At 35.7% G+C, this 24,535-nt stretch overlaps 1 protein-coding gene across 3 annotated transcripts in view; it reads left to right on the forward strand.

Moving 5' to 3' along the window:
* LOC134743081 (uncharacterized) overlaps positions 1-24,535 on the forward strand; it is a 222,626-nt gene that overhangs the window by 134,917 nt on the left and 63,174 nt on the right. For all 3 annotated transcript variants that reach the window (XM_063676391.1, XM_063676390.1, XM_063676389.1), the window contains exons 6-11: positions 2,605-2,769; positions 9,062-9,142; positions 9,806-9,991; positions 16,133-16,261; positions 20,244-20,321; positions 22,617-22,685. In XM_063676391.1, the coding sequence (XP_063532461.1) occupies positions 2,605-2,769; positions 9,062-9,142; positions 9,806-9,991; positions 16,133-16,261; positions 20,244-20,321; positions 22,617-22,685 (708 nt within the window). The remainder of the gene's footprint in view (positions 1-2,604; positions 2,770-9,061; positions 9,143-9,805; positions 9,992-16,132; positions 16,262-20,243; positions 20,322-22,616; positions 22,686-24,535) is intronic.

The following is a 24,535-nucleotide window of genomic DNA, read 5'->3' on the forward strand; positions in this document are numbered from 1 at the left end:
TCGCAAATCTTCGTAAACGCGTCATAGTGCGGTATCTGTGAGAGGTCGTCCTTAGCTTTGGGGCTCAGGCTGGTGCTCTATTTTTCACTAAATTCTATTCCGCATGCACGGGATTTTCCAACAAATCGAACCTGTTACCATCGAAGGATTTACTTGTACACAAATTTTGCTACCAAATCAAATCAGAATTTATTGTTTTACGATTTACATTTTGATACTAGTTTATGACAACTTTTGTTATTTAATAAAGATTTTAGACTAGACGGAAAGTTTAATTAAAGTAAAACTTTTATTCTATCGCCCCAAATTTTTTAGTATGTCTTTAGCATGTCGCGTGATGCATTACAGATTTTGTAAAATTCTACTTTATTCCTAGAGTTCATATTCTTTAAAATAAGCATACGACTTTTTGTTTTTGAATATGGCGGATACAATACTTAATTCATTATAATCATTATGGCTGATATTTGCTTATAATTTTATACAAAATTTTAAGGACAGTAGACCTTATTAACCTAAAATACGGTGGGCTTCTGACAAATTCAAATAGAATCAGTCAAAATACATAAAGAATAATGGGTAGAGTACGTCACACACACGAAATTATGACGTACATTTGTACGTCATAATTTCATAGAAGTTCGACGTTTAAAATAACACTTACACTGCGTATGTTATCAAAATCGTTGCAGGCTTTTCTTGGTCTGGCTCTATGTACGTTAGTAAAATTCTACTTTAATTCTAGTAGTTACAGTTCAGTCTTTTGTCATTATTATATATGTTTATCTAGAATATTCGATATTCTAAATGTGAAAGAACATTCGCTACTTAGATTCTATTGTACTGTGAATGGCAAATAGTCACCCTGGAAGTTGTAACTTAGCAACTACTGTTGTTTACTGTCAGACAGAAGTAAATGTCGTAAACAGATATAATATAAGCTTTTTTTTTCTCTATTAATTTTGCAAAGCAAATGCATGCAAGCAAATGATAGGATAGCTAAATAATTAAAGTTTGAATCATTATTTCGCACTATAATTTATTTTGAAACGGAACACGCAATAAAACTATTATTGACAACAAAACGAAACCGAACAGTTCACAAACAAATAAGATTTTCATAGGGGTGTTAATACATTGTAAAACAGGACGGCTGTGACCAATAAACGATTTTATGTGTCTCGGTCTATTAATTCAAATTGACCGTAATTCTGACGAAAATAGTAATTAAAATTTCACGTAAACGTCATTTTACTGCTCTTGAACACATGGAAACATTAAAACAGAGTGGACGAGCACGCCTCGTGTGTTTTGCCAAATACTATGTTGCGAACACGTGAGTCGGGTAAATAGTCTACACAGTGTATTATGACATGATGTGTGTTAATACTATATCACATATTTATTATATATGAGAAGAATAATTTTGATATTGATGCAAATCGAGTTATTTTTTTCATGATACAAATTTTAATATATCGGAAGTAACTGTTTTTCATGCTATTAATTAAATTGCGATTGTATCATATTATATACCATGCGTTTTTTTACATAAACTTTTTATTACCTAGTGAGAAATTGACACATGGGTATCGTATTTTAAAAAATATGTAACTCATTTTTCCAGCACTCTTTGGCATAGGACTTGGAGGAGCTGAAACTGGGAAATTTGAAATGTTTAGTAACAGTACAATATTTTTTTACGGTTACCTCGTAATTGCAAACTGGCAAATAGTGGCCTGGCCTGTTTTCTCGAAAAGTTCTAGAAATTGATTTTCGCTCATGTTATTTGTTATTTCACATATGAGTGAATATGGTATCCATACATTGAGTTTGATGTCCTGAACAAAAATATATGAGATGACAAGCACGAAAGTGGTGGGGGTAGTTGCTGTGACGTCATAAAGTAGGCAGTAGGTACAAAGTTTTTAGGTTTTTTCTTTTAAACATACCATGTGGCGTACCAAATGAAAGGGCTCTGTGAGTAGATCACAAATATATAACACACTGTACCATTTTCACTACTTGGTATAACAAATTATTAGCAAACGTTCAAAAATTTCACAATCGGCAGGTTGTCTTTGAACTGCTCTAAATTGAAAATGACTGAATGGATTATTCCAAGTTTTATACCAAATGACTGTGAATATCCTCTTTCTCTATATAATGTCTAAGAATAATTAACCAGATATATCAAAACATAAGAAAAGTACATCAAGTTGAAAAACACTAAGTATAATTTCTGTTACATTAAACTGGAACTATTATTAAAACAAACAAAAAACCCGACTGTTTACATATATTTTTGAAATGGTCGTTTCACTAGCTTTTATTTGGTACCCATATTGCTACAGTAAGAAAAAAAATCTCCCATATCTGAGATGACATGAACGAAAACCGTAAAACCTGTTCCGCCGCCCTGCTAAAAGTAAAATATAGTGATTATTTGATCAATGACAACTTTTATCAAAATAAATTATGATGCCCCGTGAATTAGTTTTTCCTGCAAATTTTTCAGATATTTTGCTTTACATCCTAATTTCTCACTGTTTAAATGCATTAAAACACTCGTTTCAATCTAACTTTACCCAACAATTTTCACAGAGCCGACAGGACTACCGCGCCGCGTTCGTGCATTACTGCAACAGCCCGAGCCCGAGCGCGTTGGCCACGTACTACGACTCCCACAACACTTACGTCCAGCAGCTGACAGCCACCAATGCCATGCTGGAACAGTACCACAAGTACACGCTGCCTACTATATTACAGGTAACAGCTGTCAATATTCCTTTATATGCATAAATAATGTAATACACGTTATATTGCTGTAATGCTGTGTAATTTTTTGCATCAATAAATAAAATAAATAAATAAAATAAAAATATAGTCTCAACATTGAACAAAGTTACATTCTGATGTTAAAACAATGTAATCATTCGTGCGTAATTTTGTTCGTACATAAACAATGTGTATTGGCGCGAGCAAGGCGCGGGCGGATGGTAAGTACTAACAAAATTAGCTACATCATTTATATTATCACAATGTAAGTTTGAAATGAGCATAGCTGCCTCTCCATCACATAATATAAAAAGAAGCCTAAATGTTTTAATGGTCAATAGCATAATAAAGATCGATTGCTTGTTGAGACTGCTAGACAAGTTTTAATGATCGTCCACACTGATGTTCTAAAAGATAATGCATCGTTTATATGCAACTAATTATATATGTGACGAAAACGCCACGCATAAAACACTTCACTGCATATACGCTGCTTACAATTCTGGTGAGGTCTATCTAAGGCCAATTGATGTACGAACAAGTACGAGTGAAATGCATGCGCGAATGACATCATTTAGATATCATTTTAAGAGTCCCCGGCAAGCTCGGCCGAATTTCACCTTCCCACACAAACGGAGTTTCGTTCGCATTTTAAAACTACTTGTTGGATTGTAATGAAACTTTGCACATACAATGACATGAGGAATATAGATCTATGCCTGTAATTCGTTTATATAGAGTCAGCTTATAAAACAAACGAAATAAACCAAAAACAAGTTTTGTATGAATAATTTAAAAACGCTGTATTTTTTAACTATGGTATCTGAAACTACATAAACTATTTTAATTACAGGCATCTAGTTTCACAGCAATCTAGCTAGTCGTCTTAAAATGAGACCGTAACTACGTTTGTATGGGAAGTTGAAATTCTTAACATCAAAATAAATAAAAGTTTCAATTATTCTTTATTAATACTGTATTGAAAAATAAAACTTGCCATTACAGTGTTTATTTATATTCTATATTAAAAAAAAATCTAAATGATCAAGATACATTACAATTTTCCACATGGAAACGTCAAGTTTATTTATTTCACAGCTTTGTATCGCTTGAGTGAGGGGGAAATAAAATAATAATATCAATCACAAAGTGGTGGGAATTCTCTTCGATAAGTAGAGTGGCTTTTTAATATCAACCTGTCAAATTAACGGCTTTTAGACCATCAAGGCTTTTACTGGCTTTTGATAAATTGTCGCGTAATATTATATTTACCTTAGGGTTTCTTGTCCTCCAACTTGTAGGGTTTCGGAGCTAAAACAGATTTACGTTTGTGTTTCACACTGAAAGAAAAAAGTTGTTTTTTGTCCATGATGTTAATTGTATTGAAAAGATTACAAAAACGACTATGTATTCCAATGCTTTGAAACCTTCACTTATCACTATCAGGCCAATTCAAGTTTTAGTTATTCGAACTGTTTTTAATAAGATACTGATCTATCAGTGTCAAAAATGACATTTCTTCAACCAAAAACGTCACTTTTGATACTGACAGATCAGTATCATATTAGAAACAGATCTAATAACTAAAACTCGAATTGGTCTAAAAACTTGAACATGTTTTATTAAATTACAATGCAACCCTGTGAATATGAGTAGCACCTATATAATTGTATTTCTAGCCATCAGACTGTCTAGCGTGAGTTATGTTCTCGCTCGCGAGTCCATACTTGAAGTCGCGCTAGATGTATGGAGTCGCGCGCGAGAACGCAACTCATGCTAGCAAGTCTGGTAGCAATACATATCAGAAAAGACGAAATAATATTGGGCATCTAATTGGGCAAATATATTTTACGAACCATGACAAGTCACATTTAAAGTGTTTTCTCTATTAAAACATAAAACACACTCAAGGATTTGTTTTGAGCTATTCTGAGTAGTGCTTTTTAGGGTTCCGTACCCAAAGGGTAAAAACGGGACCCTATTACTAAGACTCCGCTGTCCATCTGTCCGTCTGTCCCTGTCCGTCCGTCTGTCCGTCCGTCTGTCCGTCTGTCTGTCACCAGGCTGTATCTCATGAACCGTGATAGCTAGACAGTTGAAATTTTCACAGATGATGTATTTCTGTTGCCGCTATAACAACAAATACTAAAAACAGAATAATATAAATATTTAAATGGAGCTCCCATACAACAAACGTGATTTTTTTGCTGTTTTTTCCGTAATGGTACGGAACCCTTCGTGCGCGAGTCCAACTCGCACTTGGCCGGTTTTTTTAACTTGCTTTCATTTATAGGTTACTAAATGTCTTACATTCTTGTCTATGTTGCACCCGGATTGTTTGGTAAAAATTGTCTCGTTCAATATGTTTTGGGGAATAAAGATTAAATCCATAAAATACAGGTTTGTATTTATTTAAAACTGTCGTAACAATTGGATATTAATACTCAATGATATTTAATGATACCTCTTTACCTAAATTGTACTCAGAATGGGATCGACTCAATAATTCATGAGTAATTATGTCTGAAACATAGATAAATTACCATTAAGGGACAGTTTTTATTAAACATTGAAATTCACTCAGAAGCATAATATACCCTAGAGGGTGATTACATATAGAACGAACTTGCTACGTGGTACTCCAAACTATGAACTTTTACCTTACAAATGTTAGCTCCTTTTAGTTAGAAATCAATATATTATTATTAGACACACATATTCATTTTATTAAAAGTGCTATGAACATTGAACACACGGGTACATACATTCTGAGGATTCGAAAGTCGAAACCAGCAAGTCAACGCCCGGTACGTTTTGCCTAATACATAATACATAGTTTCCCTTAGGTATTCCTCTGGCATTTTAATTTTTTATTGTAAATAAAAATATTCCGAATCATACGATTGTTCATACTTACAAATGAAGGAATGATAAACGAAATGAACGAATGAGAGAATTCCAGCCCAATGTTGATAATACCTAGCAGTATTAACCAGCAATATCATTTTCATGCGCGGGTAACAATCAATTAAATTCAGAAACGTTTCTGCCATCGTAATTTAGGGTGATATTGAAAATATTATGAGTGACAATTTTCTATCCAATTGAGGTTGATCGGTGTGTAATCAAAAGTGTAATAGCATCAATTTCAAAACTCAAATAGTCGTAAAACTCCAGTCACAATTCGATTTCCGTTCATTAATCAATCAATTGAGACGTAGCTGTCGCAACATTCTACTGCAATTCGGGAACGAGTATTCAATCTAAGTTGGTAAACTCCCTGCTTTTGTGTAGTTCCCATCCAACTTTGCCTAGACGGACGGCTATCTTCCAATCACAAAGCAAAAAGGCACATGACAAATCATCGCCCTTCGCCTATACGACGTTTTCGCCTAGTACTTGGCTGTCTACGGACCGAAATTAAACCAAGCCTCAAACGAAACGAGGTCGATTAGGGCTGCAATTCCCGTGACACTCGAACAGTTATATATTCGCTTAGATAACAGAAATAGAAAGGAGTTGGGTAAATATAACCAGCTAAATAAGTCAAATGGCGCTCTGGAGCCCGCGGGACGTTTTGCACTGTTTTCGGGTAAATAATACAGAAGTCGCGTAAACAAAGTTATAACTGACTTATGATCCGATATTTTAATCCCTTGTGTTTTCGATTCGGCTAAGTCTTTGGCTATTACACCTAGCCGAATCGAATACACATTTCTTAAAACCTGTCGCACAAACGCCCTACCTGTGATCCTCTCTCGCTTAACCATTGCTTTGGTTTTATAACCAACTATCATGACAAGCTCCTCGGATAGTTCGAAAGAGTCTTACTGAGCCCAAGAAATGTCATAAATTCTTTGAAAGTAAGTGTCATTAATGCCCTCAAGAAAGATTTGTGTAAATAAATACTACAATAATTATTTGTTGTGACATTATTTCAAAAGCAAAAAGGATTTCCTGAAAAACACTGATTAAACACAGTTAAGGTACCTCATAACATACTGATTAAATTTTCGCATAAACTATTGTATCGAAATATGTTCACAATGTACGTACACAGACATTGCTACATATATATGTAAGTATTTACGTGAAAATCGAGCTGTAGCTTATATTCAAGCTACAGCTCGATTTTCACGTAAATACTCATACATTCGGATGTTCATTAGCTATATTTCGTCTACAATATATTATTAGTGCATCGAGTGGGCAGCCCTAAAATTGGAATCCTGCCATTCATGAGACTTGTTCAACGAGCATCCGTACTAAGTCTGGTTTTAATTAAACTGCCTGTTGAGTTGTGCTAGAGATATAACATAAAATACATATTCATAATAAAACTAAATTTCCATACTACCTAGCATTAAGAGGATATACCAGCTGAACTCCTTCTTGAATTAGAGAATTTTAGGTCATTATCTTCGTCGCGCTGACGAGGACGGCTCCTAATATTAGTGCGATAAGGACAACTGCAGGCGAAAAATCCTGCGTAAGAATCTCAGAAATCGAGGTTTCGTTCTCGACATTTTCCTCCTCCAAGACTTAACCAATCGTAAAGATATTTTGGGAACGGAAAAGACAAAGAAATTATCTGTCCAACAGTTTGATTGATTGATTGATTTTTGCGTTTATTGTTGCCGATTTTGTATGCTAGGCGTCTGTTTACGGCGCATTAATTTGGCCGTTCTTAACGCTGTTTGAAGTAACCTAGTTCTTATAAAAACAAGAATATCAAAAAAGTAAAACATACAGACACGTCATACTGGTAATATTGACTCATAAAAAAAATATTCATCTAGGGCCAAAATCCAGAGAGGAAAATGTCGAGAACGTTTATATGGAAAACAGACCACTAATGTATCCTCGTAAATGAATGCGAAAAACAGATGTTAAAAAAATACCATGTATAATTGTTTTAGTAATGACATTTTAGGAATATCTGAAGTTAATATACAATGTAACCTTAATTTAATTTTATCTTTACTGGTAACGTATGCGGAGTGAAATCTGGACAAAATTCAATGTCGTATTAAATAAAACAACGTGGTTACTTTTCATAAATTTTCATGTATTTTAATAATGTATTTAACAACGTTAAATGCAAGAAAAAGTTTACTCAAATGCGAGATTTTAACGGAAATTGTGGTACTTTAAAGTCATCGGTGTCGAAAACACACATGTTGGCAGTTTTTTTAGTTAAAATTTCATCTCCTTAGGAAAACTTTTTTAGGAAACTTCGTATGCTCGACATATTTCACATTCTCCTCCGTTGGACCATTGGTGTTCTCAAAATAATAGTTACCTTGCCATACATTTCCATTTTAAGTGACATATGATTAGTCCCCCAAAAATCCCATTACGCAAAAACAGCTGTTTTGTACACATTTTGGTCGGTATGACGTACCCACATTTTCAGTTATTTATTTTTATTTTCGGATACGGTGACCTTAACTTTTCTTGGATGTTTGCCGATGCCCATATCTTCAAGATATTTTTTAAACAGTTTTACTGCCACATTTGAATAATCTCATGCCCTCTCTGTAAGATTTTGTGACTCAGCGGGCCGTCATTTTCTTCAATCGATCTCTCCCAGGAAACTGGCTAATGCTGGAAGATTTACCTGAACCAGACTTTATAGCCGTAGTTTTTTTTTTAAAGAACAAGGATGTAAAAATATTATAAACATATTGTTACTTCTAACTCGCTTCCACAAAATGTTCCACTATCTTCTCTTTCGGCCATAGGGAAATAGTACTGGAGAAATTACATACAGTTCCGCGATGGTGTTCTTCTAGATTGACCACAATTTCAAGAGAAATAATCCAATGCCCATGAAACTTACCGGATTAATTGACAGATACATACTTTAAACTAGCAGTTGGATATAATTTCAGTTTAGTTTTTTGTTTACTTTTTACATTTTCAAAACTTTGTCCAGATTTCACTCCGCATACGTTAGAATAGCCTGTTGGACTTTTATAAACAGTAAACACCCTTAATTACAATTTAAGATTCGGCGAAATTCATAATGTACATTTTATTTACTGAGAAATTTTCTATTTTATCGTATTCTAGTTAGTAGTAGATATGTATTTACTATAGGTATTTATTTAATTCATAAATAAGTTGAAATTTTATATTACGTTTCGTATTTATTTCGTATTATGTTAATTCTCATGGGAAATAAAATAGTGGATTCTATTCTTACGTTTCTTAAGTTTATGATCGCTTTTGTTAATATGACTGCAACAGCCGTGGTTTAAAGATATGGTTTATATTTCAGGACCTGGAAGAAATATTGACGGACGTGACCGCGGCAGTCAGCGAGGCTTTTTGTATCGAAGGGGGGATTATCACGGATAAGGTAAGATATATAAGCCCTGTCGAAATATGACGCGGATTGCGAAAAATGCAATGACAAACCGACCGTGGTCTTTTTTTACCGGTATTTTAAATACTTTTGATTTTATTTTGCTGCGTCGTTACTACAGGTACTACTACATTTATATTTATCGTACTTTACACAATTGGATTTAAAAAAAATGCCTATTTTATTTTTTAAGATGCTGGTTATTTAATTACATATTTATTGATATCTTATTGTTCCGGACCTCTACGATGAAATAACTGGTTCTTTTAAAGAAAATGCCATTACATTGGGACCAGGGAGCCCCTTAAATATAGTCCATACAAGAATATCACTTATGTGTGTGTGTGCGTGGGTATCCTTTACACATGTGACGAGAATCGCAATAACAATCAAACGTTGAAGATTTTAGGAACATAACAATAAGGAAAAAGGAATTGAGAAAATAATGAACGACCGAATATCAATACGACGGAGCAATAATAGCTAGTTTATTACAGGTAGGTAATTCATACAGTTTTCCTGTTCATTCTGAATATTATGATACATCATTTTGTCATGGTATTCACCGGAAGGCGGTTATCACACTGTATGCGATTCGTATTCCATCAGGTGTGATAACCGCCTAACAACTAACTTTCTTTCTTTCTTTCTGCGCAGTCGAACCAGCAGCTCCGACGCTACGAGTCGCTCTGCGCGCAAGCGCGTGCGGTGTCGAGTACAGCGGACCTCGCGCACCTGGCGCGCGCGCTGCTGACTCCACAGCCGCCGGCGCGCCCACCGCGCCGCGAGTTCATGCCGCCGTACCCGCCTGAACCTGATGACCCGCCACTCGACGTTGCTGCGGTAATTGCTTAAATCCTTATGCCTCGACCACTGAACGCACGCTCTGAGCGTCACGAGCGTGAACACTCGCCAACCGACAAACATTTGTGGCGTCAGTAGTGCACGCTATCCTGACTCTCTGGGCGTGCGTTTTGTGGCTCTCGTGTTATAGATATGGCATGTAAAATAAGTTTTAGAACCCATAACGATACTGTCAACGTTTTATGAACTTTTTTTGCCACGTTGAATTTAAGCCCGCAATAGTAGAAGTATAATCGCATACAGATTCACTTCAATTTAAGATAGATTCACTGCGTCAGGTCTGAGTCTGGAACGTCAGAAGGATAGACCTATACTTAAACACTGTAACGTCTGTAAAAATACTTGATCACTGATCCCTGCCGCGGTATTGTTGACGTTCAGTCTAGGGAATTCCCGGGAATTCCCGGTTCTCGCCATACCAACTCAGTACCGGGAGCAAACCCTAGTTCAGTCATAAGATGACGGAGAGCCAAGGTTTAGTATGTCTTTTTGAGTTCTTGATTAACCATTCGAAAATTTAATACGTGTATACGTATGTATAATATTATAAAGCTAAAATAAAACAAAAGAGAACTAGAAGAAGCCGCAATATTGAGTGTGTCACTAGTCGCTACGTAAACATTCTGCCTCGACCAATATACCTAACATTGAAAAGATTCGGATCTAGTAACACGTGCATAAGCTCTATCTATCTAAACAGCTGTCAGTTCGCGTGTCCCAATGGGAATTATCAGGAAATTGTCTTTGTTTGTCCTATTACCAGATGCCTACATATATACTATGTCTATGGCGCCATATGTTTTATGGTCGCTGAAGTATCAAACGTCCACTTTTCACAACCAGATTTACCACATAATATACGTAGTCGTACGTCTACATGACATCACCTGTCAAATTAGAGCCACGAATTTGTCTTAGACTTAACACTTCTTAGCGCCACTTGCACCATACTACTAACCCGGGGTTAATCGGTTAAACCGTTAACCCAGTGTCAAATTGTACTGTTAACCATTGTAACTCCAAGTTTAACCGGTTAACCCCGGGTTAGTGGGATTATGCAAGTGGCGCTTACACAATTACTAAATATTTTCGTTAATTAAGTAAACTATACAGTTGATCATAAAACCTTAAAATCGATTCCGTAAAATGGGGTGAGTAGGGTTCGCGGGGAGAGTTGGGTTATGAATGGGGAGAGAAGGATTGAAATGGGGGGTGAGATGGGTTTTTAAGGCTACTGCTACAAAAATAATGTATTCCAATTTAAAATAGAGCTATAGTAATACTCATAATAATAAAAAAAAAGCCAACAATCTTCCAAAATCACCTTTGTATGAAAACCCATCTCACCCCCATTACGAGGGACTACGGGGTGAGGTGGGTTTTCCTGTTTATCGTCAAAGCTATGAAATGGAACTACCCAAAATAAAATAAAAACTAAAATACAAACGTCCGAAACACTTATTATATACTTATACCATTAAGTTTGCATATGTAAAAATAAAATGTTATCGAGGTTTAAATGTCAGTTTTGCTCCTACTCACCCCATTTTACGGTACCTCGAAGCAAGTTGCTTGGCAAACATCAAGTTCCCGCCCAACTTGAGTTAACTTTATAATGCAACAAAGTTAGTCCCAGTTGAACTGCGGTCTGCATCTAAATCCCAGGAGGCGAACTGTCGCGTGGTCGCATACCAAGAAAGACAAACTATAGTTCGGGTGTTGTTTATCTTGCGAGGTGAGTTGGATTAAGATCAGATCTATACAGGGATATTTGTAGTCGCGTCTATCGCTCACGATATGATTTTAACATTGATTTAAATTTTCACGATTTTTACTCATTATTATTCACAACGACGGGACTTAATCGCGTAAAATAAGTTTTAAATTCACCTCCGACGTTTCGAGGACGGCGTTGTCCCCGTTGTCTCGGAGAAGACCTCCGGAGAAGTCTTCTCCGCTTATCAGATGTCAGGAATTGATTTATCATTGAATTTAGAATATCTCGTTGGATTTAGATGTAAGCATGACTTTATTAATAGGGTATTTGACATTTTTTTATTAATAGTCGATCAGGTTTGTTTTGAGGATCAAATGTCTGTATGGGACCCATTGTCTTAAAGCAATACAAAAGTCACAAACGATGGTCAAAGTCTGGCACCCGCTCTTTTCTGACGAAACGCTTCTAACAAAATGGCAATACATCGTGACGTCACCATGTAACGTCGCTATTGCTTGGAAGCCGTTTTGATGTATGGAAAACAAGGAAATATTGCATTTATGTATATTATTGCTTTACAATACTTTTTTAAGGAATCGAATGGTCCCATTTTTTTTTCTATACCTATGGAAGTTAAAAAAAAAATACTTTGAAAATGAGGTCTTGTATATTTTAGGGTTCCGTACCCAAAGGGTAATAACGGGACCCTATTACTCCGCTGTCCGTCTGTCCGTCTGTCTGTCACCCGGCTGTACATCATGAACCGTGATAGCTAGACAGTTGAAATTTTCACAGATGATGTATTTCTGTTGCTGGTATAACAACAAATACTAAAAAGTACAGAACCCTCGGTGCGTGAGTCCGACTCGCACTTGGCCGGTTTTTTTACTATTCCTATATATTGTATATATTGTTTAAGTTTCATATTTATTGTGATAAATTGCTCATTTTCTATATATTTTACTTGATTTAGTTATAAAATATATTCAACTTGTGTCAATGTATTGTGTGTATTGTCAGGAAACTTTTGTTTTATATCATAGCATCAATTTTCGTAAGAATGAGTTTTTATGCTTCAGACACATCATTGTATTAAATACTTACGTTACGGTCCAATCACATTTATTTATTTTCGTTCTGGCTTTAGTGATACTACAATACCTTTATTATGTCTACATAAAAGCAGACTTATTTGTTCGTGGATTAAAGTATCAATCTTCCTACAGGTATAATGAAATTGAATCATAGGATAATAGTTTATCCCCTAAGGAAAAAAAACGTACCTACAGTTCATCAAAGTTTTAACTTAAAACTGAAATAATTAATGTTTTAACTTAAAACTGAAACAAACGCCGTAGCGAATGAAAAGGTTTACGGTGAAATTGAATTTCTCTATTACATCGCCGGTATTTCAATTTGTGAGGAAGGATTATCTACAATCTACATAATACTATCATGAATTCTAGACTTCTAACTGCAGTAAAATCTATATTGAAATAAATACATGCCTTGCATGCTTAAACCGTTTAATCGATTCAGAAAAAAAATACATGTTTTGCTACGGAAATCAGGATAACTGAATTTGCTCAGGAAAAGTTAGGGGCAAAAGATAGTCAAGACTAAAACTGTAACTTTGTTCCCTATTGTTCTATTAGTTAGTAGGAATATTAAATATTAATATCTCGTCTATGCCATATGCGACCGAACAATGTTGAATTCAGATTTATTCAGGCCAAAACTGTCTCACCCTAATATTACACTGCATGTATGTACGTACGTAGGTACTACATGTAGTTCGATATTGGATATTAAAATAAATTTAGGTAAATATTTAGGAGGTAAAGAAATATTATGTTAGTGCATTATTGTGAGGATTTGCGCAAAGCTCCGCAACAATTCGTTTCATTCCATTTTAGTTTCAATAAATTAGGCCTTTGTCCAGCAGTGGACGTCTATCGGGTGACATGATGATGATGATGAAATTTTGGTTGTTATATGATTTCGACGTGCTGTGAAACATTAACGACCATATTACAATACCATTCCAATTAAAAAAAATCTAAACTATTGTACAGTCGCCATCAGATATATCGGAGCGGCCAAGGTGCTCAAAAATATCTGAACACGCACTCTAACGCCTTGACAATAGAGGCGTGTTCAGATATTTGTGAGAGCCTCTGCCGCTCCGATATATCTGATGGCGACTGTACCTATTTAACAAACAAAAAAATAGGTTCGCTTAGCTATGCCAATAGAATGCCTCTAACAATTGATCGTTGGTGCTTTGTGCTTTACAATGCTAATTACTTTTATACACAAAGGATATTTTGCCGGCACTGACATAAAATATATGTATATTATACTGGTTCAATGTTTGACGCTTATGGTTAAATCTATGTTTGTTATGAGAAAGAAGGACACCATTAAAATGCTTCATTATGCAAAAAAATATATATAAAGGCGTTCTGATCGGAAATGAAGAGGTTGCTACCTCTTCATTTACCACGTAACTATATAAATTAATTTTAAAACTGGAGAAGCGGATATATAGTAGGTACATATAAGCTTACTGTTATAAATAGAGACATTTCTTAAAAGAGATTCGCACCGAAGCTACAGTACGGGGTCAATTTGGACCCAATATATCTTCGGGCCATTCCATTTAAATGTCCTAATAGATTCACTCGGGGGTCGGCTACTCGGATCCTTTCGGGATAAGTGAGAACGTCCTGTTTTTATCCAAACCGATCTACCATAAGAGATAATAAACAGCGTTCTTGCCCAGTCGGGATCACATTACCTATACGTGCTGAATAAAAAACCATAAATGTAAATAGGTAAATAAATGTACGGTGACATGAAATTATCGATAAACAAGAATGTATATTAGACTCCGACCACGCTTAGTTTGAATACATACCCCATAGGAATCATAGGATACTTGACGCAGCACTTGGAATGAAAACTTAGCGTGGGTGGACTTTAATGGCTTTATTCATAATAGCCTATTAAATTTATTAAGACCTTGATAATCGTTTGTACTTGTTTGTCATTTGTGTTTGTTAGAAGGGGACAAATATTTGCTAAGTTTTAAGTTATTAAAATTTGGTTTTGACGTCAAAATACAAAGCGCTGTAGGTACAGTGTGGAAAAAAATAATGGGCCCTAAAGGGGAAGGGGCTTAAAACCTTAAGTTAGCTCATTTTACTTAAAGGTCTTTTATATTTAAAAAGAAACAAAACTGCATTCAAAGATTTTTTTAAAGTGGCATGTCTCGCCCGGGAATCGAACCGACTAAAAATACCAAAAAATAAACACTCGCTATTTTATTCTACCTACATTTCTTCATGAAACATTAGGTCTTACACTCGTCTGGCGTACGAAATATCCATAAAATCAAATATTTAGTATTCAAGAATATTTTTAGACAAGCGAAATTGAAGCATACAAATTTAAAATCGTTGAATGCAGTTTTGTTTCTTATTAAAAATAAAAGAATGTTTCCTTTAAGTAAAATGAGCTAACTTAAGTTTCCCTAAGGCCATTAATTTTTTTCACCCTATATAATGTGAAACGCAGCATGACAAATTCGCATTGTTATTTATGCTAATATACAATTGATAGTATAAAGAAATAGTGTAGGTACTTACATATCACATTGGAATAAATCAGTAACCAAACAAACCACAAACCAACAATGCTATCAAATATTGAAACTTTACGTCAGATATACTTTTATTTGGTTTTTACGAATCTAAATAAAACTGCAAAATGTGTTAATTCACTTACTGAATGTAAATTTTGAACTCGCGTTTCCAAATATATAGTCTTGGCTTCGTATACCAATGAATTTTAGATCTTAGCTCCAGAACTAAGTTGACTGACTACTTATTATATGTAAATATTATGGGTCAGCTAAAACTAATAAATTCAAATTGAACTGCTAAATACAGTTGACATTGTCACGCTTTTAGCACTGTCGAATGATGTGTTAAACACGTGTAAACTCGCGTTGAATATGTCAGAAAATAGGTAAATAGGTATGGTATGTAAACATTAATCAAGTAACTTTGATAATTTGTTGAGGATAATAAAATTATCCTAATTAGTTTAGGTAATTTGATTGTTTTGTATGTATAGGTGATTAATAACATGTGATCCCCCAAGATAATTTATTATGTGATCTGTATTTAAATATAGGTAATCTGATGTGCATAATGTAATTGGATCACCTATATACCTTGTGGTTAATAATGTCTTATGTACTGTTTAAATTTACAGACCTAGCAACATTCAACATCAATGGATAATTGTTATTATGAGATTAATGACATACTTTGGTTTATTTGGAGCTCCTTCAATAAGCAATGCCGTAATAAAATATGAATGATTATTGTGTACAGGAGGTGATGCCACCGGTGCTACGCGGGGAGATGCTACTAGACCGCATGGGCGGTGGCCAGGCGCGCATGAGCTACGAGCAGCTGCGCAAGGACGCGCAAGACCTGGAGATGCAGATCAAGCAACTACAGGTACTTTAGCTCCATACCCTTGTGCAGGACTACCGTTGTTGCGCGGGGAGATGGTATTAAACCGCATGGGCGGTGGCTAGGCGCGCATGAGCTACGAGCAGCTGCGCAAGGACGCGCAAGACCTGGAAATGCAGTACAAGCAACTACAGGTACTTTAGCTCCATACCCTCGTGCAGGAGATGCTACCGTTGTTGTGCGGGGAGATGGTATTAAACCGCATGGGCGGCGGCCAGGTGTACATGAGCTGTAAACAATTACAGGTACGTTTTCTTAATAACCTCTACAGGAACTATATTAAGTGCGTCTTACTCAATAGCAATTACGAGGTTCTTGGGTGCTCCCGTTTAATTTAATCACATGGTTGTTACAGCTATTCCAATAGATTGGGTCAGTTATTAATTTTAGAGCTTGAAATTGTATGAAATATACTGTATCTAAGCTAAGCCATATCCTTATTTTTTGTAAAGATGTAAATACCATGTGTTATATCATTTTAGAATCAGTATTAATTAGATACACTATTTTTCAGAAAGTTGATCACTCTGTTTTATTGCGTTTACAAAATAAAGATATGGCTTCGATGGTAATTAAAGCGAAGTATGGCACTAGGTGCTAGCTATAAAAAAAAAACAAAAAAATAATAAAAAAAAAAAACAATAATTCGATTATCTCGAAAACCCATAGACCTAGCATTACATAGACCAGCTATACGCGTGCGCCCGTAAGGGATAGACATAGATGACGTCATAAACGTGGGGATACCATATTGGTAAAAATTACCCCAATATTTGATATCACGTTGGGGCGATTACCCTGGAGGCAAAGTTAGCTTGTTTGACGGTATTAAAAAATTGTTAAATAAAATGTCAATGGGCCGTTCTTTTTAGGCGTATAAACAATGAAATACCTCCTATAATTCGCGCAGGTGGTACAAAACTAAATATGTTTAGTAAATAAAACGTAAAATAAAATGTATTATGGGTTTTAATTTAAAGAAATCACAAATCGCAATCACACCAATTAATGTACACCACATTTAATCTTCACAACATTTGTTTATTTATTTTTTGGAATTAGAAGTACGAAAAAACTTCGAGGTCAAAATTACCCATAAAATTATGATATTTTCATCTGGTATCCCTAACATGATTGTTATGCAGCTAAATTAAGAAGAAGTTTAAAAATGGCTGACCTCAGACTCCTACCTACCTACGTAATTTGGGCGGATAATTTTACAAGTAATGTTTTGTTAATTTGCGTAAATATTTGTGATATTTTTATTGAAATCGTTTGATTCTACATTGCTTTGAGTGTAACGTAATTTTACGATGTTATTCTCACATATTGCGTTAAGAGGAAGGTGTAAAATACCGTACTTACGTGTGAAAGGTTATGATCTCATATTTTTGCTCAGAGCGGCTATTACAGCCGATTACAGAACAATTCACCAGTATTTTATCAAAGTTCAAGGATTCAAAACGCTAACCATCACTAAATTTAATAAGAGAAAGCACAATTTCATACAAAACAACGATAATTAAACAAGCAACGAACAAACATGACATGTCACGTACTTATTTGTTTGCCACAACCTCGGTTGTGGCAGCGGTGGAAAAGTGAAACTATGACAAGGACAAACAATAACAGCGCTTTCTCTGCTACTCCTACTGAAAGATACATAAGACTATCCCGTTCGGTCATTTTCCCCCACCCCTCATGACCGATCCAGTTATACTAGATTCATGCGAAAACCATAAAACTTTTACTAGATCTATATAAGTCCATTTTCTGAACCAGCCTAAGGTGCGGGCTGTCAGTGGTTAGAAGGTTATCCATTAATTACCGGACACAAAGTGTAAGTAATAACTTCCAGTTCAACGACCCCGCTCGCTTAGCCGGAGCCGATAGATTATTTAATCAACCAAAACGACAATGAAATACCGTAATATTCAAATCCTAGATTTGCGTGTGTTATATAAAATTACTAGCAACTTTTCATACAAAGGCGTGTTTCCTTGATTGTGCCATGTTTGGGCGAGCTCCTGTCGAATATTTTCCCTATAAATCACTTCAACGGAAGCCTCCATTGCGCTGGATGAATTTTCCTTGCGATTGACAAGCGACGCGTGATGCGATAGGCGAAAGGTTTTGGAATTACGGTATAAGTTGAATAAGTACGCCTCGTCTCAGTTATTGAAAATATTTGCTTTCTCATTAACAAAGGTGGATCAAAATGTTCTATTATTGTAGTTAAATGTGTCAAATAGAGAAATAATTGAGACTTCACATGTTCAATTGTGTTTATTCCTACAGAAGACATGCTACCATAAATATTGTAAAACATATGTACATAACAAAACTCTTTGACCTTTTCAGCAGCTTTCCTTTACTTGTAACTGAAGCAAATAAAATTCCCTTTGTAGTACCTAAGTATAAAGTTTCTAAGGACGATTGAGCTCAGAACTTTTTGCTCAAAAATAAAATGTCACAACTTTACGGCGTATGTACGTTTATATGCGACGCAAATAGAATGTTTTTGACAGTAACTATATACTTACTTATAATTAATAGGTACAAGTTTACCCATGTTTTTGTTTGTATAACAAAACCACTTCTTTACCCTTGGTGTCCTCGAAACATACCTACTCGTAAAATGCAAACTTTACCAGTGTTCCATGTGTACATTCCGTACCTACCTACTTACAATTCCCTTCGGCGCCCAACTTGTGTGAATTTTAATTAACAAAGCATACGGGAAAAAGTAAGCAATGACTTCTCTTTAACTTTACGTGCCTGCCACTGCCACGTAAACGCAATCTAAAAATACACAAACAACAACAGATTAGGCACTTAATATGATGAGGGTCTTAGCATAATAGTCTTCTGTAATGGTAATGGTACCTATAGTCGTCCTATTAACCTACAGCTACAGAATATAAATTTCAAGAAAATCAAGCCTACAATCTAATAGTAAAAAATAAACCGGCCAAGAGCATGTCGGGCCATGCTCACTATACGGTTCCGTAATTACCCGCTTTTCACAACGGGCTGCCTTAAACAGGAGCCATTAGCTGGTATCCTGTGTATAACAAGCAAAAGGGGGTACCTTTGTAGCCCTTTTATCAAGAAAGGAAGACTTTTTGCAAAAACTCAAAAATGGTTCAACCGATTATGTTCGCTATAGTTTTCATTGAAAGTGCCTTTAATTTACTGAACTACAAAAATAACTTGGTATCGCATACATTTATACAGTATCTGTATAGGAAACAAACTTAATTTTGCGTGCGACTAAGTGTCATACCTGTCTGGTGTCTGCCAACGGTGTCTGGCAGGGGGTTGCAACCATCAAAAGTGTCTGGCAACTTAAGAAACACCATTTCATAGTTCCCTTAATAACATAATTATATAAAATTCAGCTTTTATACTATGACGTTTTTCAGCCATAATTGTATACACCTTTATTACCTGATAGTTGCCAAAGCCACCACGACCCAGGTTTTATAATCGGGGATCGTTCTTCAGGGGCCATTTATCGATAAAAAACCGGCCAAGTGCGAGTCGGATTCGCGCACGAAGGGTTCCTTACCATTATGCAAATAACGGTAAAAAATCGTTTGTTGTATGGGAGCCCCACTTAAATATTTTTTTTATTTTGTTGTTATTGCGGCAACAAAAATACATCATCTGTGAATATTTCAACTGTCTAGCTATCACGGTTCATGAGATACAGCCTGGTGTCAGAAGGACAGACAGACAGCGGAGTCTCAGTAATAGGGTCCCGTTTTTATTTTTACCCTTTGGGTACGGAACCCTAAAAAACTTTTAGCTTTTATAACAAGACGTATGTCTGGCAGTCATTGGCTCTGGCACTATATGCGATAGTAATTACCAATCAAGCGATTTCCTATAACTAAGTCAAAGATTAGAAGTAGCGATACCGCATCGTGTAATAACGCCTTACACAATACGATTTTTTTCACAGGACGGATTGGAGGCGCTCGCCCGACTCCAGGCTCGCGGGTTGGAGACAAACATGTACAGCAAAGTCAACGAGATACAGGTACGAAATAATCATAATTAAAATCTGTTTATAACAAGTAAATTAAAGGTATGGCTTACAATGACGGATGAAGACATTACAGTTAAAAACAACCGGCCAAGTGCGAGTCGAATTCGCGCACCGAGGGTTCCGTACTTTTTATATTTTTTATTTTTATATTCGAGTATATTGAATGAAAGGTAAATTGCGGTATACGATTTATGACGTATTAAAAAAAACTACTTACTAGATCTGGTTCTAACCAATTTTCCGTAGAAGTTTACATGGTAATGTACATCATATATTTTTTTTAATTTTATCATTCTCTTATTTTAGAAGTTACAGGGGGGGGGGACACACATTTCACCACTTTGGAAGTGTCTCTCGCGCAAACTATTCAGTTTAGAAAAAAATGATATTAGAAACCTCAATATCATTTTTGAAGACCTATCCATACATACCCCACACGTATGGGTTTGATGAGAAATTTTTTTTTAAGTTTCAGTTCGAAGCCGCAAGTAATTGGGGAACCGCCAAAATTTATTGTTTTTTGTTCTATTTTTGTGTGAAAATCTTAATGCGGTTCACAGAATACATCTACTTACCAAGTTTCAACAGTATAGTTCTTATAGTTTCGAAAAAAAAGTGGCTGTGACATACGGACGGACAGACAGACAGACAGACATGACGAATACATAAGGGTTCCGTTTTTTGCCATTGGCTACGGAACCCTAAAAAGTAGACCACGGACGAATTCACAACCTTTGCGAAAGTCAAAAGCAATGATACCTTTGTGCTAGCATGACGCTCTGATATTGAAACATCTTATTGAGTTATTTTAATTTTTTGGACAAACCCTATTTTTGCACAAAAAAATTGTCAAAATTAAAAAAAGTATTAGTTTTAATGTTCTACAGACAATAGGTACATATTTTATGACAGTCACCACAAAAATGGTAAATTTGTTGCTTAGCATTAAAAAAAACTTAACTTTATCCGCCGTTCGTTTCTCTCAATTCTATTTTAAAGTGCGAGTCGGACTCTCGTTCTCAAGTTCCAATTTAAACAATGTATTTTTATCTGAAAACCTGCGTAGGGGTCCGATCAAAAACTAAGTAATTAAGTCCGGCTCACGCTAAACTGCACATTTCTAATAGGTTTTCCTGTGATTTATAGGTAAAGATCTATTTTGTGTATTGTTTTCAAAATTTTAGACCCAGTAGTTGCGAAGATAAATGGTAATTTTTTGCCTATTTTCTTGAATAACTTCTAAACTGTTTATCCTAAAATTATATAATACTGTTTATCCTATAAAAATATATATTTGAGATTCTCACAATGAGCTCTTTCATTTGATATGTAGCACAATATATTTTGAAAAACTTTATTTTTTTAGTTTTCTCATTTACCCCCCAAAAGTGGTCCCCGTGTTTAAAATTCATTTGTTTACGTTACATGTCCGTCTTGGGGTCACAAACTTACTTATGTATACCAAATTTCAACTTAATTGGTCCAGTAGTTTCGGAGAAAATAGGCTGTGACAGACGTACGTGATCCTATAAGGGTTCCGTTTTTTCCTTTTGAGGTACGGAACCCTAAAAACTTAGTTAAGTACCGTCAGTTTAAATACGGCTAAGGTAAAACAAATGCTAGTAGTTGAACGTCATTAAAAATTCACGCTCAGTCTGATTCTTCTGCGGTTAAAATAAACGTATCATTTCCACTTGGCCCGATTATTGGAGCGGCGGCCTAAAATATTCCGAAAAATGGAATTCGTTTACACGAAACGAAATTGTGCAAAACTTGTAATATGTACAGTACTCAATTAAAATGGGTCGGTACCTCTTCTGAATAGTAATTCGTATTACGTACGTAGGTGCCACTTATGAATACATTGTAGGGAACACACTCGTATTATCCTTTAAAAAGACAAGACACATTACAAGTATTGTGCCTACACATGTGGTAAGCAGGCATCAGAAATTAATTCACTAAATTATAACAATTTTCATAGATAAAAATAATGTTATGCTACGATCAAGACAAGCGACATCTGGCTTTCGCAACTGACATTTATTTAGGTAAAAAGGTTTGAAACCAGCGCCATCTGTTAAAGGGTGCTCAAACTGACTCTAACAATGATGTTCCAAATAAAGCTACTGAGAGCGAACTATAAGAAGCGTTCATGAACTGTTAGGGGGCAGCACACTCTGTTCATTGGCGCGAAGTATAAAATGTCAAGTTTTATGTTCCGATTTAATTCACAAGTAGTCGTCTATCTGCGAACAGGACTTATATATTTTTTTACTTTGGCAGGAGGACATATCTATGAAAAAATATGACTACAGGGCGACACAGCTTCATCTTGCTGCAGTAAGAGCTCAGGTAAGTCCCCAGCCTATTACTTAATGAATAATAATAAAAAGGAAATAAATCAATTACCTATATACTCATGTAGCTATAAATTTATATCTTATAGCTCCTCTACACGATGGCTCAGCGTAGGCCAGTCCAAGGGACGCATTTATGCGTTAGAGGGAGCAAGTGATATTGCTATCTCATTCCACCGCATAGCTGCGTCCCTAAGACTGGCCTACGCTGGGCCATAAAAGTATGTTGCGTTTCAGAGGAAATACCTTATGTAATTAAAGCCTGGTTTCCCCCAAATTTGTGTCTAATGTGAAGTCTTCCTTGAGGAATATTTGTTTCGTTGGCATTATAATGATTTGTGCTCAGATGTCCACTGCTACTGTTTAACATCTTACTCGTCGTCGCCAGGACGTTTCTCCTCATACCCTAGAAACGTGCACTAGCTGTGTGGTTTCAGAGGAATTTCTTCCCACGAATGGCTGCTGTGGTAACAGAATTTAAAGAAGTTTTCTCCAAGGGTCCTACAGTAGGTATGGGAATCATAATATTGTCTTCGGTTACCGCGATAGTTACTCATGAAATAAAACTATGAAAACGGGTAATATCACGTATATTGAATTTATAATACATCCCGACGTTTCGAACCCTTTACAGCGTTCGTGGTCAACTGGTGACTGAGGAAAAACTACAAAGTGCACAAAAACCCACATACAAAAATAATGTATCATAGACTATAAACTTTAAGGCTGGTCTGGCGATACGACTTTTCAGCATAGGACGACATTTCAGCTGTTGTAAAATAGTTATTTAGGATACAAGTGCGGAAAGTAGGAAATTCACAACGAGTGGTGATAAATTAAAACACTACCGAAGGGGGCGAAGGGAGTGTTTTAAATCGACACAAGTTGCGAATTACCTATTCGCACGTGTATTTTACAGTACGGAAATGTGCTTATTCCCGCACTATTAGTGCGGCACGAAAGTAGCACCATATGTACTGTAAATTTTATTGCAATATTCTGTATTGCCATCGTCAAATTACTTTACTATGAGAAACAACATTAATGTCATTATATACAATTGATATTGTCTGCACTGTCTATAGGCACATCTAGTCTACTGTATGTACATACATTCCAAGTACCTATATACATCAAACTAGGCTCTGAGACGGCTAATAAAATATTTCGTTGCTGGCCAACTACTCATTCTTCTAAGTGTTTACATTCCGACAGGCTGCTGGGCCGGGCCGAAAGCGCAAGCGCCAAAGCCTTTGCACATGTGCAGGAAACTGGCGGCTTGAATCAATAGTTTCAACTTTTCCCGCTTTTAATTCAGTGCTTGAAAGTTCTTTTGCGGAGCTTAAGCTGTTAGGTTTTTTTTTGTGCTTGCTGTTTTCGATATTAGGCCAACAATTAAACTCTGGTAAGTAAATTTTAACCAGTAAAATACTATGTTTAACTTTTTTTTTATTGTTTTATAATCCTTTTTTCGTCTTATTTTTTTTTTGTTAACATTCATTAAAATTATATTACATAAATCATTTTAAAAAGTATAAAACACATTTAATATTTTCCGTACGTACGATTGCCGCATTGCGCACAGCCTCCCATTCAGTCTGGGAAGAGATCTCGCAGGCACACAATACATAACCTTGCGACGCTGTCCGTGTCCATAACAAAGCACTCGCCAGTATCTATAATACACGTGTTTCCGTCCTTTAACGTCAGTTTTATTCAGCAATCACGGAAAATAAAGTGAAAACTAAATTCCGAGCCAAAATGGGCTGGATATCTATGAAGAATCATATGGTAAGTTTTTCGTAACTAAGACTTTTCTATCAATACATTTCATACCTATTACGA

Source organism: Cydia strobilella, chromosome 7 (genome assembly GCF_947568885.1).
Source record: "Cydia strobilella chromosome 7, ilCydStro3.1, whole genome shotgun sequence".
In the NCBI taxonomy this organism is placed as follows: domain Eukaryota; kingdom Metazoa; phylum Arthropoda; class Insecta; order Lepidoptera; family Tortricidae; genus Cydia; species Cydia strobilella.